We start from the raw sequence: 16,698 nt of genomic DNA, 5'->3' as shown, positions 1-16,698 counted from the left end.
GCGGTGCCCCGGCGAGGCGCGGCGGGCGCTGACGCGGGGCCGCCCGCGGCATCTCTCCCCTCCCCGCAGGCTGCCCGGTGCGCGCCGCCGCCCCGCCCGCCGGGCCATGGACTCGGACGCCAGCCTGGTTTCCAGCCGCCCGTCCTCGCCGGAGCCCGATGACCTCTTCCTCACGGCCAGGAATAAAGGCAGCGGCGGGGGCTTCACGGGCGGCACCGTGTCCAGCTCCACGCAGAGCGACTCGCCGCCGGAGCTGAGCGCCGAGCTGCGCAGCGCCATGAGCGCTGCGGGGGTGGTGGTGGTGGACAAGCTGGGCTTCAAGTCCTCCTCGTCGTCCTCGTCGTCGTCGTCCTCTTCCTCCTCCAAGAAGGACAAGAAGCAGATGACGGAGCCGGAGCTGCAGCAGCTGCGGCTGAAGATCAACAGCCGGGAGCGCAAGAGGATGCACGACCTGAACATCGCCATGGACGGGCTGCGGGAGGTGATGCCCTACGCGCACGGCCCGTCGGTGCGCAAGCTCTCCAAGATCGCCACGCTCCTCCTGGCGCGCAACTACATCCTCATGCTCACCAACTCCCTGGAGGAGATGAAGCGCCTGGTCAGCGAGATCTACGGCGGCCACCACGCCGGCTTCCACCCCGCCGCCTGCCCCGGCGGCATGGGCGCGCACTCGGCGCCGCTGCCCGGCCACCCGGCGCACCCGGCCTCGCACCCCGTGCACCACCCCATCCTGCCCCCCGCCGCCGTCTCCAGCGCCTCCCTGCCCGGCTCCGGCCTCTCCGCCGTCAGCTCCATCCGGCCCCCGCACGGCCTCCTCAAGTCGCCCTCGGCCGCCGCCGCCGCCGCCCCGCTGGGCAGCGGCTTCCAGCACTGGGGCGGGATGCCGTGCCCCTGCAGCATGTGCCAGGTGTCGGCCCCGCCGCACCACCACGTCTCCGGCATGGGCACGGCCAGCCTGCCCAGATTAGCCACCGACACCAAATGAGCCCCCGGGCGGGGCGGCCCCGCCGCGCCCCCGGCGCCCCCAGGACCTACAGACGCTGCCCCGGCGGCGGCGGGAGGGGACGGAGCCGGCCCGGGGTCTGCCCCGCTCCCCGAGCCCCCGGCACGAGCAAAGCCCCGCGCACCTCCTGCGGCTTTGATTTTGCGGCGTTGCGGGAGCTGCGGAGGAGGGGAGGGCGCGGGGCCGCTGCCCGAGGGGCCAGCGCTGCCCCGGGGCTCTGGCTCGGTGTCCCGGGTTGACACTCCGTTATTCGTTCCTGCGCTCCTTCCCTCCCCTCTCCCCCCCGTTTGTACACACAGAGCCCCCCGAGCCGCTCCGGGGGGATCCCCGCCAGCCCACCCGGGGGGCTCAGCCGGGAGTGCCGGGCTCTGCCCGCTGCCGGGGCCGCCCCGGTTTTCTCTCGCCGCGGGATTTGTAAATAGACGATAAGGACGCGAGTCCGCTCTGCCTGAGCTTCCGTCCGTGCACTTGTTCTGTGTCAGCCTCATGAGTGAAAAGGGGTCGGTTCGCCTTGCTTTCCTTCCTTTTGGGTTCTTGGGGTTTGTCGGGTTGTTTTACTTTTAAGAGTATAACACGTTTGTTTCGGTTTTTTTTTTTTTTGTTTTGGTTTTTTTTGGTTTTTTTTTTACGTTCCTGCCACCTTTAACAAAGTCTGAACTCTTTAATGCTCTTTCTGTGTAGGAACTTTCACCCTGTCCGTGTTGCAATACTGAGAACTTGGGCTTGTTTCTGAAATAACAACTTTTCTTATCGCTGCCCCTCGCAGAGATTTTATCATCTGTTTATTTTTGTAAAAAAAAAAAAGCAAAAAACAAACAAAAAAGAAAAAGGAAAAAAAAGGTTGTTAATTATTTTTTTTTCTTTGTTTGGTTGAAAAAAAAAAAAAAAAAGAAAAAAAGAAAAAAAAAGTGATCCACTGTTGAGATTTTAAATAAATAAAAAAAAAAATTTAAAAATTAAATAAATCTCATTTTCCTCTTCCTCGCTGTTCCGGGGAGGCGGAGACAGATGGGGAAGGGATGGGAATATTTTAGGCGCATCCTTGAGTTTCGCGAAGTTTTTTTGTCAGTTTGCTTCGCCGGCGAATCGAAACCGTTTGAGGGTTGGGGTTTGGGGCGTTTTTTTGTTTTTGTTTTTGTTTTTTTTTCCTCATTTATTCCATTTAGAACCAGAGCGGCGAGGAAGAACCGAGCGGTACCGCGTCGGTAACGTGGAGATTTCTGCCTGCCGAACCCAGAGCCTGGCAAAAGCAAAATATGAATTAAATATTCATTCGGGGAGCGGAACCGCCCGGCTGGGCGCTGGGGAGTTCACTCCCTGCGATGGCGTCTGCGCGACTGACCTTCAGCTAAAACCCCACCAAACGAAAATCCACGCAAAAGGAAATCATTTGGGCACAACCCCAATTTATTTCCCTCCCGAACCGCTCGTGTCTGCGGCCGGGGGAGATTTTGGCGGTTCTGGACGAAGCCTTGGGGCAGGAGATGCTCGGCACAGCCGAGGAAAAGGCTGCGGTGCTCCCGAGCACGAGGGGCTCGGGGGGCTCCGGGGCGGGCTGAGCTCCCCCCGGCGAGCTCCCCACCGCTCCTGAGCGAGAGCAGCGCGCTGGCTCCAAGATTTGGGGCAGAAACACGCAATAATTCATCCTTCTGCCGGCTCGGGGGGGTCTGGGGGGCGCAGACACGGCGGGGGTGGGAGGGGGGCGGCCCGGGGGGCTCCGGCTTGCTTTGGGTTTTTTCTGCCAGCCGAGGGGGTCCCGGGGCCAGCGCTGGGTCCTTCCTCCCTCCAGCCCCTCCAGGAGAGGGCAGGGGGCTGGGGAGGAATGCCCCCCACCCTGGCAGCGGGGATGGCGATGCCCCAGCCCCGCCGAGTGGGTGCCGGGACTGACACAGCCCGGGGGACACACGGTGGGCACGGCAGGTGCCTTCCCCCGGCCCGGGGGGCTCCGGGGGTGCCCCCGGCTTTGGTGCCCACCCCGGGTGTGGGCTCGGTGCCGCTCTGCGGCTCTTGAGGCACAAACCCCGGCTCTGCCTCGTCCCGCCGCGCACACAGCCCCAAACAAGCAGCGGGCAGGTGCCCGCCAGCACCCGGGGACGGTGCCCAGCACGGGAACCTTGTGTCAGGCTGCGCTGCCCGCCGGGGACCCGCCAGGGACCGGCCAGGGACCGGCCAGGGCCACCGCGGGGGACCCCGAGCCGAGCGCCCCGGCAGCGGGACGGGAGCGGCGCTCCGGCACGGAGCCCCCCGGGCCCGCTGGGCCCCCGGAGCCCCGGCAGGGCTGCCCGACACCCCCCGCACCCCCAGCCGCGGGGAGGCCGCGAGAAGCAGAGCAGCTTTCCCAATTAGCGCAGCGGCGGCGAGGGAGCGCTGCCGCCGAGGAAGGGCAGGAGCAGGTGAGAATTAGAGGGAGCATCATTAGGAGCTGCTCTTTGTCTCTATTAGAGGCAATAATTAGCACCCTGACAGATGCAAAAGTCGGCAGCGGCCAGAAGCTGGTAAATCCTACTCGTCTGCCTGCCCGGCTCGGCCCGGAGGGGGCTGGCGCTGGCGCTAACAGGTGGCCCCGGGGAGCCCCGACGGCCAGGGGGGGACATCGGGGACACGGCTCTTCTGCGGAGGCCAAAAGCAGCGTGGGCAGCATCGCCCCCGCCCCAAATGCCCGCCAGGCCGAGGCCGAGCATCCTCCCCGGGAGCGGGGCTGGCACCGGGGCTGGCACCGAGCCGTGCTGCCCGAACCCCCCCTCACGGGCTACCTGCGAAGGAGCTCGGCCGTCCTGCAGCCCCCCGGAGCTCCCCATATGTTCCCCCCGGCCCCGCCCGCAGCCGGGTAAGGTTACGGGTGGGGGGCGGCCCATCTGCTCCGCGGGGCTCCGCCCGCAGCCCCAGGGACCGCACCGACCCCCCCTCCATCCCCCACAGGGGTTTTTAGCCGCTCTCGGGTCTGTCGCGACCTGTCCCTGCACATCCCGGAGTCTGAGCCGGCTCCCTCCTCACCCCTCACTCCTTTCCTTCCCCTTCCCCACCCCCTCCCTGCTTTCCCCTTCTCTCTCTCTCCTTTTTCTCCTTCTGTTCCCCCCGAGCCCCCGGCCCAGAAGGGGAGAGAGGGGCAGGCAGAGCTCACCAGGGACTGCAGGGACAGAACGGGGAGCAAGGGGAAAACAGAGCAGGGAAATTCAAGTTCAACATTGGCAGTGAGGAATTGTTCCCTGGCAGGGTGGGCAGGGCTGGCACAGGGTGCCCAGAGCAGCTGGGGCTGCCCCTGGATCCCTGGCAGTGCCCAAGGCCAGGCTGGGCACTGGGGCTGGAGCAGCCTGGCACAGGGGAAGGTGTCCCTGCCATGGCAGGGGGGCACTGGGTGGGATTTGGGGTCCCTCCAACCCATTCCATGATCAATCAGCACATTTCAGGCAGAGACCAAAAGGCATCCAGCAAACCCAAGAAGGGGAGATTTTCCATGTCTCACTTCAACAGGGGATTTCTTCAACCTCTGCATGGAAAATATCAAGCCAAGGTGACCAAAATCTGCTGTAAATCCCTGACTGAGGCATTCCTGTCCTCTAGGGCACCAGCTCTGCTTCTGCCAGTGCAGTCCTGTGGGGTGGGATGGGATGGGATGGGATGGATGGGATGGGGATGGATGGATGGATGGATGGATGGATGGATGGATGGATGGATGGATGGATGGGAGCTGCCAGAGCCCCTGCACAGGGCTGCAGGATCCCTGCCCTTTCCCTGGGATGAGGTTTCAGAGTGAGCACCCACAGCCCCCTCAGGACCTTCCTAAAACCAATCCATCCCAGAAAAACCTGGTTCTGTTCTGTCTCTACCTCTGCCTGGGAGCCCCTGGCAGGGGGAGGTTCACAGGTCCCACTCACCTCGTGAGAGCCCCACCACGCTGATATTCCTGGGCCAGGCTGCCCCGGACACCCCTGCAGTGCCCCCAGGGCAGGGTCAGGGTGCTGGGGGGGACAGGGGTCACTCCAGGGACAACCCCGGGCTCCTGTTTCAGTGCTCTGGCTTTTCCCCTTCCAGAGGGGAGGGGCTGATGTCCCTGTGCTGTCTGATGGCCCTGGGGACACTGCTGTGACAGGAGCCAGCAGCCCCAGCTGAGGCCAGCAGCCCCTGGAGTGGCAGGGCAGGCTGTGGAGCTGTCCCTGGCAGAGGCTTCTCCATCTGTGTGGGACAGGGATCTCCAGGCCTGGGACTCAGATCATCCCAAACGCTCAGGTGCAGCTGAGGGATGGATTTTCCAGAGCTACCCTGAAATCCCAGAAGTTTGGGGTTGGCAGGGACCTGTGAGCCCAGCCAGGCCAGGCAGGGCCACCTGCAGCAGTGACAGGAACGTGCCCAGGCTTTGGGATGTCCCCAGACAGGGAGACTCCAGCCCCTGCCTGGGCAGCTGCTCCAGGGCCCTGCCCCTGCAGGGAAGGAAGTTCTTCCTCAGGCTGGGCTGGAATTGTTGTGTTTTAGTTCCTGGCCATTGCTCCTTGTCCTGCCGCTGGCACCAGCACCCCCAGGAGCTCCCAGCTCCCTCCAGGCCACCCTGCAAACCTGGCTTTCCATGGGAGGATTAGGTGGGAAGGGTTTTTCCGAAGTTTTTCCCAAAGCCTCACTCCTGAGAGGCCTTTCCCACCCCACAGCAGGCAGGAGCAGGGTGGAAGTGACCCCTGGGCTCTGCCAGCTCTCTGGGCATCCCGGCTCACCCAAGCAGAATTTGCCACTGCAGGCATTAAATATTTTTACCAAAATGTGTTGAGGGGAGGCAGAGGCTGGTGATGGCAGGGGGGCCACGAGGCTCTGCCAGCCCCGTCTCTGCAGAAGGGCACAAAGTGCCCGAGTCCTGCTGGCTCCCTGTCACAACTCCCAAAGTTCACTCGTCAGGAAGAATCCAGCTTTAAGTACTGGAACAAGGAACTGCAGGAACGTGGATCAGTTTTTATAGGAGACACATCTCAAAACCTCTCCCAAGTGAATGAGATCCAAATAGTCTGGAAAACTGTGGAAATTTGCCCACTTTTTAAACTTGTGGCGTTTGCATCACCGAGGAACACAAAGTGGGAACACCCTGGCCCACAGCAGAATAAAAAGACAAATTGAGGAGAATCTTCCATGGAATTTTATGAGGTGTCCATCAAACAAAGTTATTTATTATCAGAAGTTATGATAAGGAAAAGAGGCAGCTCGTTAAGAAAAATTAAATAGAAACCTCTTGGCACATTTGTCTGACAAAGCATTCTCCTGGGAAGTGTGGTGGGATCAGGAGACTCCTCAGCAGATCCTTCACTCAGGGGCTCTTTCCTGACAGGAAAATGAGCACGGGAATGCTGGTCCTGGTCAGCACAGCAGAGATTCATTGACCACAAACATGGATCATTCACTGATGCCAGGAATATTTTATTTATCCTGAAAACTGGGAACTCAGCTGGGCTTTAACCAGCATAAGGAAAATGTTCTCTTTTTTTAAAAACCTCTCCAAAATTCCAGATTTGGCAGGATCTGGGGGCTGCCCTGTGCAGGGCTGGCAGTTGGGCTCTGGTGATCCTTGTGGGTTGGGATGTTCTGTAATTCCCTGGTTCTCCTGGCCTTTGAATACTGATATTAATATTCCATAATTCCCTGGTTCTCCTGGCCTTTGAATACTGATATTCCATATTGATATTCCATATTGATATTGATATTCCATATTGATATTCCATATTGATATTGATATTCCATAATTCCCTGATTCTCCTGGCCCTTTAATATGGATATTTCATATTGATATTGATATTCCATAATTTCCTGATTTTCCTGGTCTTTGAATATTGATATTGATATTCAGTATTGATATTCCACAATTCCCTGATTCTCCTGGCCTTGAATATTGAGATTGATATTCCATATTGATATTGATATTGATATTCAATAATTCCATGATTCTCCTGGCCTTTGAATACTGATATTAATGTTCCATAATTCCCTGATTCCCCTGGCCTTTGAATATTGATATTCTGTATTGATATTCCACCATTCCCCGATTCCCCTGGCCCTTGAATACCGATATTCCACCTGAGAATCCACTCCCTGTTTCTCCTGGCCTTTGAATATTGATATTCCATACTGATATTGATATTCCATATTGATATTGATATTCCACAATTCCCTTATTCTCCTGGCCTTGAATATTGATATTCTGTATTGATATTCCACCATTCCCTGATTCTCTTGGCCTTTGAATACTGATATTCCGTATTGATATTGATATTCCATAATTCCCCGATCCCCCTGGCCTTTGAATATTGATATTCCATATTGATATCGAGATTGCACAATTCCCTTATTCTCCTGGCCTTGAATATTGATATTCTGTATTGATGTTCCACCATTCCCTGATTCCCCTGGCCTTTGATTATTGATATTCCATAATTCCATAATTCACCTGGCCTTTGAATATTGATACTGATATTCCATATTGATACCGATATTCCCCCGATCCCCTCGGGAGCCCCAGCAGGCTGGCACCCCTGGCTGGCACCCCGGGGCTCCCCCTGCTCCCAGCGGGGTCCGTGTGCCCCGGGCACAGCGGGGCCGCTCCCAGGAGCTCCCTGCAGCCCCCAGCCCATCCTGCCGGGAGCGGGGATGCGGGAGGGGCGGCCCGGGGGTGCCGCGGCCCCCGGCAGCTCCGGCCGGGCTTGGGATGCCCGGGGAGCCCGGCCCCGAGGAAAGATGGATGTAAATGCAAAAGAGCGCTTCCCTCGGCCATTCAGGCCCATTCTTGGGACCGGCTTTAGAAGTTTTGTTCTGCCATTTATCTTCACTTGTTGGAGATGTCTTGACAAACTCCTGAGAATTAATTTCCCATCAGCTTTTCGCCCGCTCTCCTTGAACTGCCAGGTCAGCTGCCACCACACGCACCCGGGGGTTATCGGGCCGGGCCACCCCGCTGCATTGTCCCCCGGCAGGGCTGTCCCCGTCCCCGCGGAGCGCTGTCACACGCGGGGGCACGGCGCGGAGGGAGCGGGCTCCTCCCGCATTCCCCGCCTGTCATCAATCATCTGCCAAGCCGCACACAATCGGATCGGGCCCGGGCCCGGGGGCGCTCCCTGCCAGCCAGGAGCGTGCCTTTGACTCTAATGTATTCCCCATGTTGGTCCTATTGGCGGCGAGAACCAATCAATCACTGTCAGCGAGCATCACCGCGCCGCGGAGCGATCACAGATCAGGATTGTTGGAGCATCCCGCAGATGCGGCAGGCGTGGGTTAAACGCTACTTGCAGGAAGACATCTACATATATGTATAAGACACATTTACACACCTCTTTGTCTGCTTCAAAAAGGGGAAAAAACCCAGAAAAGCACACGCGGGGTTCTGGTTGTTTTGGGTTTTTTTCTGTGTGTGTGCGGATCTCGTTGTTTTTGGTTTTTTTTTTTCCCCAAAAAGCTCCCCCAGTATTAATCACTCTCTTGAGGAAAATCCTTTTGAGTGAAAACTGAGCAGAGTTTTGGGAGAGGGGATCTCGTTTGTTCCTCCCGAGGGAGTGAAGCAAGGTTTGGCTTGCTGTGCCTGGGGAGAGGAGGCTCGAGATGTCCCAGACCCCAAACTCCTTCCAAAGGGTGGAGCTGGGGCATTTTCTTTGAGAGACAAACCCCTCCAAGGGAGAATTCAGCCTCCCTGCTGTGCTCAGCCCTCGTTTGGGGCTGTGCTGAGGAGCCCATGAAGTTTTTCCCTTGCTCCCATCCCCATAATTCCATCTGAATTTCATGCTGCTCCAGTGACAGAGGAGGATTTCCCCTGGCAGCTGAGCACAGCAGGACAGCAGGAACCGATCCCTATCCCAAACCCATCCAGAGCTCCAGAAGGGATGGGCAGAACCCTTCTCCAGGTCAGAACTTCAGGCACAGAGGGCAGGAAATGGGGAGAGGAGCTGGGCTCAGGAAAGTGTGGGCTGGCCCTCAGAGGGCTCCTCTCACCTGCCCAGAGCAGCTGGGGCTGCCCCTGGATCCCTGCAGTGCCCAAGGCCAGGCTGGGCACTGGGGCTGGAGCAGCCTGGCACAGGGGAAGGTGTCCCTGCCATGGCAGGGGGGCACTGGGTGGGATTTGGGGTCCCTTCCAAACCCAAACCAGGCTGTGACAGATTTTGTTTGAGTGTCAGAGCTGAGGCGGTGGAACTGCAGCCCCTTCCCCGTGCTCACCTGCTCTGGGGACAGCTCTCCTGCAGGGTTTGTGGCGCTGCCAGGCACCAGCAGAGGAGCTCTCAGAAGGGATTTCCCCTTCCAGGACCCTTGCTGTCTGCTCCTCACTTCCCAGGATGGCTCAAGGGGCTTTGTGGCAGCATTCCCTGGAATCCAGCCCCTGTTGGAGCGCCCGGAGGTGGCTCAGGGAGTGAAATCCCTGGGAAGCCCACAGGATGCTGTGAGGCTGCTCTGTGCCTGCAGAGCAGGGCAGGGGAGATCCCTGGGGGTTCCTGCAGATCGGGATGTCCTGAGATCCCCTGAGGGGCTCCTTGCTCCCACCAGGGCCTGGCGGAGCTCCCTGGGCACCACCTCAAAGCCCACCTGCAGATCTGCCCAGGCAGCTCTTGAAAGAGCTGAAATTGCAGAAATGAAATGGGGGAAATGTAGAAAAAATGAGAAAAATGCCTTGGTGGGAAAAGGGAAGGGAAGGGAAGGGAAGGGAAGGGAAGGGGCTGCAATGTCCCAGGAGCTTTCCCACGGTTTGTGGTGTTCGGAAGTGATGGGGAAGGGAGGAGGGAAGCATCAGCCCCAGCAGGAGCTGCACAGGTCGGGGCCCAGCCCTGGGCACGCCCTGGCACTGGGCACTGACATTCCCGGTGCAGGAGCAGGACAGAGCCCCCCCAGCCTCCAGCCCCGGCTCCGGCTCTTGCCCACGGAAATGCCAAAAGCTGCTGAAGGAGAGGGGAGGTGGGAGGAAGGAGCCACAAATCCGCGCCTGACGCGTCCTGCAGAAGGGAGGAGCCGCTGCCGAGGTGGGGAGTGAAGAGTGGGATTTGCCTGAGACAACACAATAAACGCACAATTCAGATTTTGTTCCTTTTTCATGTCTATGGGGGAAAATCCTCTGCAGCTTCATTAACAAACCTGTCCCTAATCCTACCCAAACCTCCTGAAAAAAAGATGATATTAACTGAAATCCAGCCGGCCTTCCAGAGCCTGGGAGTAAATGAACTTTTAATGCATGGAGAACATATTCATTATAATGTATAAAGAGGCAATTTTCATTTTGTTTGTGTTCTTAAGAGTGTGACAGCGTCTTGTTTGCCACTGCCCCTGGGTATAAGCCAGCATTGTGTGCCTTAATTAGATATTCCCGTGCTAGTGTGAGGGACATATGTCTATTCACGGGAACAAACATCAAGAGTCTGCCACGGCCTTTCATGTCCTGCTACGTTGGAATAAAGGCAGAGCAAGTGCAAGCTCTCCCAAGGACCTGTGGCCCCAAACAGCTTGAACACAACGCGCCGGCATTCAGCGATTGGTTACAGTTTATTAACAGCCCATAAACTCCTCATCTGCTCCTGCTCTCGTTAGAGTTGTCACCTGCGGCTGCCGCGGCACAACCGCTCGGGGACCGCGGCTCCGGCCCGGCCCGAAGGGAAAGAGAAACCCGCAGAAGCTCAGGGGACACCCCGGGAGCTCGGGGTCCCCGAATCCCGGCACGGGGACAGCCCTGGGCTGGCATCGCCTGGGGCTGAGCTCACCCCCCCGGCTGCTCTGCCCCATCCGCAGAGGCAAAGGCGGATTTGGGCAGAACCCGGGATTTCGGGAGATCTGGCAGTGAGTGAGGAGATTCCTGGCTGAGGCAGGGATTGAGGCGAGAACGGCCCAGAGCAGCTGGGGCTGCCCCTGGATCCCTGGCAGTGCCCAAGGCCAGGCTGGGCACTGGGGCTGGAGCAGCCTGGCACAGGGGAAGGTGTCCCTGCCCTGGCACTGGGTGGGATTTGGGGTCCCTCCAGCCCAAACCCTGCTGGGATCCTGGGATTCCATGGAGCAGCTCCTCTGGATTTGCTGGGCTCAGCATTCCTGGCACATTCCTGGCTGGGTGGCCGTGGGGAATGTCCCACCCGGAGCTGTTTGCTGCCCCAGGCAGCTGAGCAGGGCCAGCGCTCTGGAGCTCGCTCAAGAAGTGCCAAAAGGAAAAAGAAGGATTTTAACACTTGAGAAACCCCTTCTGAGCCCAGGCAAGCAGAACTCAGCTGCTGTTGAACAGCCCCATCAATCTTTGAGCATTCTAATGTGAAAAATCTCATTTGAAATCCCGGGCACCCACCGCTGCCGTTAAACCCTTCAGGGGAAGGGTCTTTGCCACCACCATGAGCAGCTCACGCAGAGGGTGAAGTGCCAGCCCGGGCAGCCCCTCGGCAGCTCCCCTTCCCCGGCCAGCAGCAGCACTGCCACCGCCGGAGCCCCGTGTGCCCGCAGCGCCCCGCCGGGACCCGCGAGATGGCACGGACAGAGGGACACCAGCCCGCGTCCACCAGGAGCCCGCCGCCGTAATTGGCTGGCTAATGAGCGCCATTAATGAGCTGCTCTCCTGCAGCAGAGCCTCAGGCTCCGGATGCAGCAGCTCAGAGCAGGCAGGAGCAGAGCCAGGCGGAGAATCTCCCTGGCAGTGCCTCAGGGATGTGCTTGGAGGCAGACAGTCCCCAGCAGCAGCTGGGCACCTTTGCCCTCCCCAGGGACACCTCTGCCCTCCCCAGGGACACCTCTGCCCTCCCCAGGGACACCTCTGTCCATCTCATGGACACCTCTGCCCTCACAGGGACACCTCTGCCCACCCTAGGGACACCTCTGCCCTCCCCAGGGACACCTCTGCTCACTCCATGGACACCTCTGTGCACCCCAGGGACACCTCTGCCCACACCAGGGACACCTCTGCCCTCCCCAGGGACACCTCTGTCCACCCCAGGGACACCTCTGCCCTCCCCAGGGACACCTCTGTCCATCTCATGTCCATCTCTGTGCACCCCAGGGACACATCTGCCCACACCAGGGACACCTCTGCCCTCCCCAGGGACACCTCTGTGCACCCCTCTGCCACCTCTGCCCTCTCCAGGGACACCTCTGTCCATCTCATGGACACCTTTGCTCACTCCATGGACACCTCTGCCCTCCCCAGGGACACCTTTGCCCATTCCACTGCCACCTCTGCCCAGCCCAGGACACCTCTGCCCACCCCACGGGCACAGCAAGAGCTGCCACAGGCCACCAAGGGGACACTTGCCAGCCTGGCTGCTGGCAGCACTTTGGATTTTTGCCATCCCAGCAGTGCTGGGCATGGAGAGAGGGAGAAAACCCTGCTGGAGTGACAATCCTGGAATACCACGCTGGATAAAGGCTTTCCGAGGTGCATGTTCTGCTGAATTTGTGGCTGGACTTTTAGTTTTGTTGTTAAAATAATTATTCTGTATTCTTTTAAAGGGAATAACTTGTGCAGGCTTTGAGAGCCTGTTGGGCAGCACAGGTTTGCACACAGGGAGTGCAGCAAGGCCAGAGCCCAGAGGAGCTTTGCCAGGCCCCAGGCTGGATTCCAGTTTCACAAATCCATGCACAATCCCACACCTGGGACTTCTGGTGTCCCCCCTTTGGAAGTGGCACTGCTTGGAGGGACCCCAAATCCCACCCAGTGCCACCCAGTGCCACCCTGCCATGGCAGGGACACCTTCCCCTGTGCCAGGCTGCTCCAGCCCCAGTGCCCAGCCTGGCCTTGGGCACTGCCAGGGATCCAGGGGCAGCCCCAGCTGCTCTGGGCACCCTGTGCCAGCCCTGCCCACCCTGCCAGGGAACAATTCCCATTGCCAAGATCCCATCCATTGCTGCCCTCTGGCACTGGCAGCCATTCCCTGTGCCTGTCCCTCCATCCTTGTGCCCAGTCCCTGTCCATGTTTCCTGCCAGCTCCTGCAGGTCCTGCAAGGCCACACTGGGTCACCTCCTGGTGCCCAGGAGCTCTGGGCAGTGGAGCATTCCCGCGGGCAATGAGGGATTTGCCGCTGGTGATTTAATGCCATTTTAGCCCTGTGATCCCAGGAGCTGAGCAGGGCAGAGCAGAAGCAGCACACACAGCTCTCTGCTCCTGGGCTCTGCCTGCAGGGGTTTCACTGTGGGCTTTATTCCCTCTCACACCCCCAGAATCCCAAATCCTCCAGGGGCCAAAACACACTTCTTCCAGGTTTGCTCTTGGAGGAACAAAACTCTCCTGCTAATCCTGACAAAGGATAGGCCAGGCCGAGACTTAATCTGGGCCCATCCGGCCGGCCCTGGGCCGAGCATCCCCGGGGAGCCGGGAGGGGAGGGATCCCTCGGGAGGGGAGGGATCCCTCGGGAGGGGAGGGATCCCTCGGGAGGGGAGGGATCCCTCGGGAGGGGAGGGATCCCTCGGGAGGGGAGGGATCCCTCGGGAGGGGATGGAACCCTCGGGAGGGGATGGATCCCTCGGGAGGGGGTGAACTCTCTAGGATCGATCCCGGGAAGGGGATGGATCCCTCGGGAGGGGTGAACTCTCTGGGACTGATCCCGGGAAGGGGATGGATCCCTCGGGAGGGGGATGGATCCCTCGGGAGGGGTGAACTCTCCGGGACTGATCCCGGGAAGGGGATGGATCCCTCGGGAGGGGTGAGCTCTCCGGGATTGTCCCGGGAGCGGGACGGATCCTGCCGGGAGCGGGGGGGCCTGCTGCTCTGTATGCAGGGGGAGCCGCCGCGGCGCTGCCGTGCTGGCCATTGTTCGCCGGGCACGGCGACCATCTGGAAAAGGCAGCGGGGAGAGCCCCGGCCCGGCCGCAGCCCCAGCGTCCCGCGGGGCCCGGCACAAGGACGGGCACGCTCGTTCCCGGGGACACACGGGGACACAGGGGACACAGGGGACAGGATGGCCTCGGGAGCAGCGCGTCCCTCCCTCCCCCGGGCTCCTGCAGCGCCGCCTCTGCCACGGCCCACCCCGGCCGGGGGGTTCACCCATCCTCAGGGGTTTGATTGGTTCTGGGGTGATCCCATCCACAGCGGTTCTAGCCTCAGTTTTGGGGTGATCCCATCCACAGAGGATTTTGCCTCAGTTCTGTGGTGATTCCACCCTCAGGGGTTTCTGCCTCAGTTCTGGGGTGATCCCATCCACAGGGATTTCGCCTCAGTTTTGGGGCAATCCCACCACAGGGGTTTTTGGGGTGATCAGTGCGGGGTGCCAGTGAGGGAGGTGTGTTTGGCACCCTGAGCAGCAGTCACCCAGCCCCTGCTGCTGCTCCCTTTGGGTTTCCAAAGGCTCCTGTGGCAGCAGGGGTTTGGGGATGGATCCCTCGGGAGGGGTGAACTCTCTGGGACTGATCCCGGGAAGGGGATGGATCCCTCGGGAGGGGGATGGATCCCTCGGGAGGGGTGAACTCTCCGGGACTGATCCCGGGAAGGGGATGGATCCCTCGGGAGGGGTGAGCTCTCCGGGATTGTCCCGGGAGCGGGACGGATCCTGCCGGGAGCGGGGGGGCCTGCTGCTCTGTATGCAGGGGGAGCCGCCGCGGCGCTGCCGTGCTGGCCATTGTTCGCCGGGCACGGCGACCATCTGGAAAAGGCAGCGGGGAGAGCCCCGGCCCGGCCGCAGCCCCAGCGTCCCGCGGGGCCCGGCACAAGGACGGGCACGCTCGTTCCCGGGGACACACGGGGACACAGGGGACACAGGGGACAGGATGGCCTCGGGAGCAGCGCGTCCCTCCCTCCCCCGGGCTCCTGCAGCGCCGCCTCTGCCACGGCCCACCCCGGCCGGGGGGTTCACCCATCCTCAGGGGTTTGATTGGTTCTGGGGTGATCCCATCCACAGCGGTTCTAGCCTCAGTTTTGGGGTGATCCCATCCACAGAGGATTTTGCCTCAGTTCTGTGGTGATTCCACCCTCAGGGGTTTCTGCCTCAGTTCTGGGGTGATCCCATCCACAGGGATTTTTTTCCTTGGTTCTGGGGTGATCCCATCCACAGGGGTTTCTGCCTCAGTTCTGGGGTGATCCCATCCACAGGGATTTCGCCTCAGTTTTGGGGCAATCCCACCACAGGGGTTTTTGGGGTGATCAGTGCGGGGTGCCAGTGAGGGAGGTGTGTTTGGCACCCTGAGCAGCAGTCACCCAGCCCCTGCTGCTGCTCCCTTTGGGTTTCCAAAGGCTCCTGTGGCAGCAGGGGTTTGGTGGGGGCAGCCTTGGCCCAGCACGATGGATGAGCAGCTTTTCCTGCACTCCCCGTCCAAACCCTGCCTGCCTGGCTGCTCACCCCCCGAGCACAGACAGGCTGGGGATGGAAACAGGAGGGAAATGGTTAAAGGGGAGCCCCAGCAGGGTCACGGGCTGGTCATTCCCAGTGTCTGGTGTGTTTGCTTTCCCTGCCCTGCCAGACCTTCCCCAGCAAAGGGGAACCCACAGGCTCAGGAGTCATTTCCCTGACTGTTCTCCAGGGCAAAGGCTCTGCTGCCTGCACTGCTCCCCAGTTCCTCACAGCCCAGAAGAACCAGGTGTGGGATGGGTGTGGGGGGAATTTGGGTGTTATTCCACAACTGAGGGAGTTAATCCCATTGAACAAAGGGCCTGGAGTGCTTCAGGCTCCTCATTGCTGCCTTGTCTCTCCTGGGCAGCTCCCACAAAACCCCTCAGAGCTGCCACGTGCAGCCCTGCAGTGACGGCACCAATCTGCCAGGAGAATTCCATACCCAGCACCAACTTGCCATGGCAGACACCCTGCAGATCCCACATGGCAATCCCAGAGTCCCCTCCCAGCCCAGGCAGTGCCAGCTGTGCCCCATGGGCACCTTGTCCCCAGCCCAGAGCACTCAGTGCCACCTGCAGGGGACACCTGCAGGGATGGGCACTGCCAAGCTCCCTGGGCAGCCCCTGCCAAGGCCTGAGCACCCTTTCCATGGGCAAATTCCTGCTGCTGGCCCAGCTGAGCCTGCCCTGGCCCAGCCTGAGGCCGTTCCCTCTGCTCCTGTCCCTGTTCCCTGGCAGCAGAGCCCGACCCCCCCGGCTGTGCCCTCCTGCCAGGGACTTGTGCAGAGCCACGAGGGCCCCTGAGCCTCCTTTGCTCCAGCCTCAGCCCCTTCCCAGCTCCTCAGGAATCCTCCAGCCCCTTCCCAGCTCCTCAGCAATTCTCCAGCCCCTTCCCAGCTCCTCAGCAATTCTCCAGCCCCTTCCCAGCTCCGTTCCCTGCCCTGGACTCCTCCAGGTCTCTCCTGCAGGACCAGAACTGCACACACAACTCCTCTCCTTGCTCTCCACCGGGACCACCTGAGTCACTGCCACCTGTGCCCCTGGGGGAAGTGCCACCTGTGCAGGGCATTTTCCAAACTTGCTGACAAAGCCAGAGGGATGAAGAGGTTTCCATCCCAGCTTGGGAGTCACCAGGCAGCACTCACTCCACTGTGAGTGCTCCTCCTGTCCAGCTCAGCTCCCTGTGCCCTGCTGGGTCCGTGGGGCAGGCTGGGATTCTCCAGGGCTCCTGAGGGAGCCCGGCTGTGCTCCACTGCAGCGGGATCCCTGCCTGCCTCCCTGGCACTCCCAGCTCCGTGCCACAGCCCCAGGCTCCGCAGGGTGACACCATTTGGCACCTCAGCCCCGCATCCTCGGTCCCAGGGCCGGATCCCAGCCCCCCCCCACCTTTTGGCGCCTGGGAGGGCTCCCCTCCCTTGTGAGCGCACGGAGGCTGTGCTGCCGGCCGGCAGAGCCAGGTGAAGGCG

At 60.3% G+C, this 16,698-nt stretch overlaps 1 protein-coding gene across 1 annotated transcript in view; it reads left to right on the top strand.

The window, feature by feature from the left end:
* The window catches only part of OLIG2 (oligodendrocyte transcription factor 2), a 3,218-nt gene extending 1,381 nt beyond the window's left edge, over positions 1–1,837 (top strand). Inside the window, exon 2 of the mRNA XM_039704313.1 lies at positions 70–1,837. Coding sequence (XP_039560247.1) covers positions 107–985 — 879 coding nt within the window. The 5' untranslated portion in view covers positions 70–106 and the 3' untranslated portion in view covers positions 986–1,837. The remainder of the gene's footprint in view (positions 1–69) is intronic.
* Positions 1,838–16,698: the final 14,861 nt, after the last annotated feature.

The sequence above is a fragment of the Passer montanus genome, unplaced genomic scaffold (assembly GCF_014805655.1).
Source record: "Passer montanus isolate IOZ18808 unplaced genomic scaffold, ASM1480565v1 scaffold171, whole genome shotgun sequence".
Taxonomy (NCBI): Eukaryota; Metazoa; Chordata; class Aves; order Passeriformes; family Passeridae; genus Passer; species Passer montanus.
Note: the sequence above shows the minus strand (reverse complement) of the source record. Positions and strands in the feature narration are given on the sequence as shown.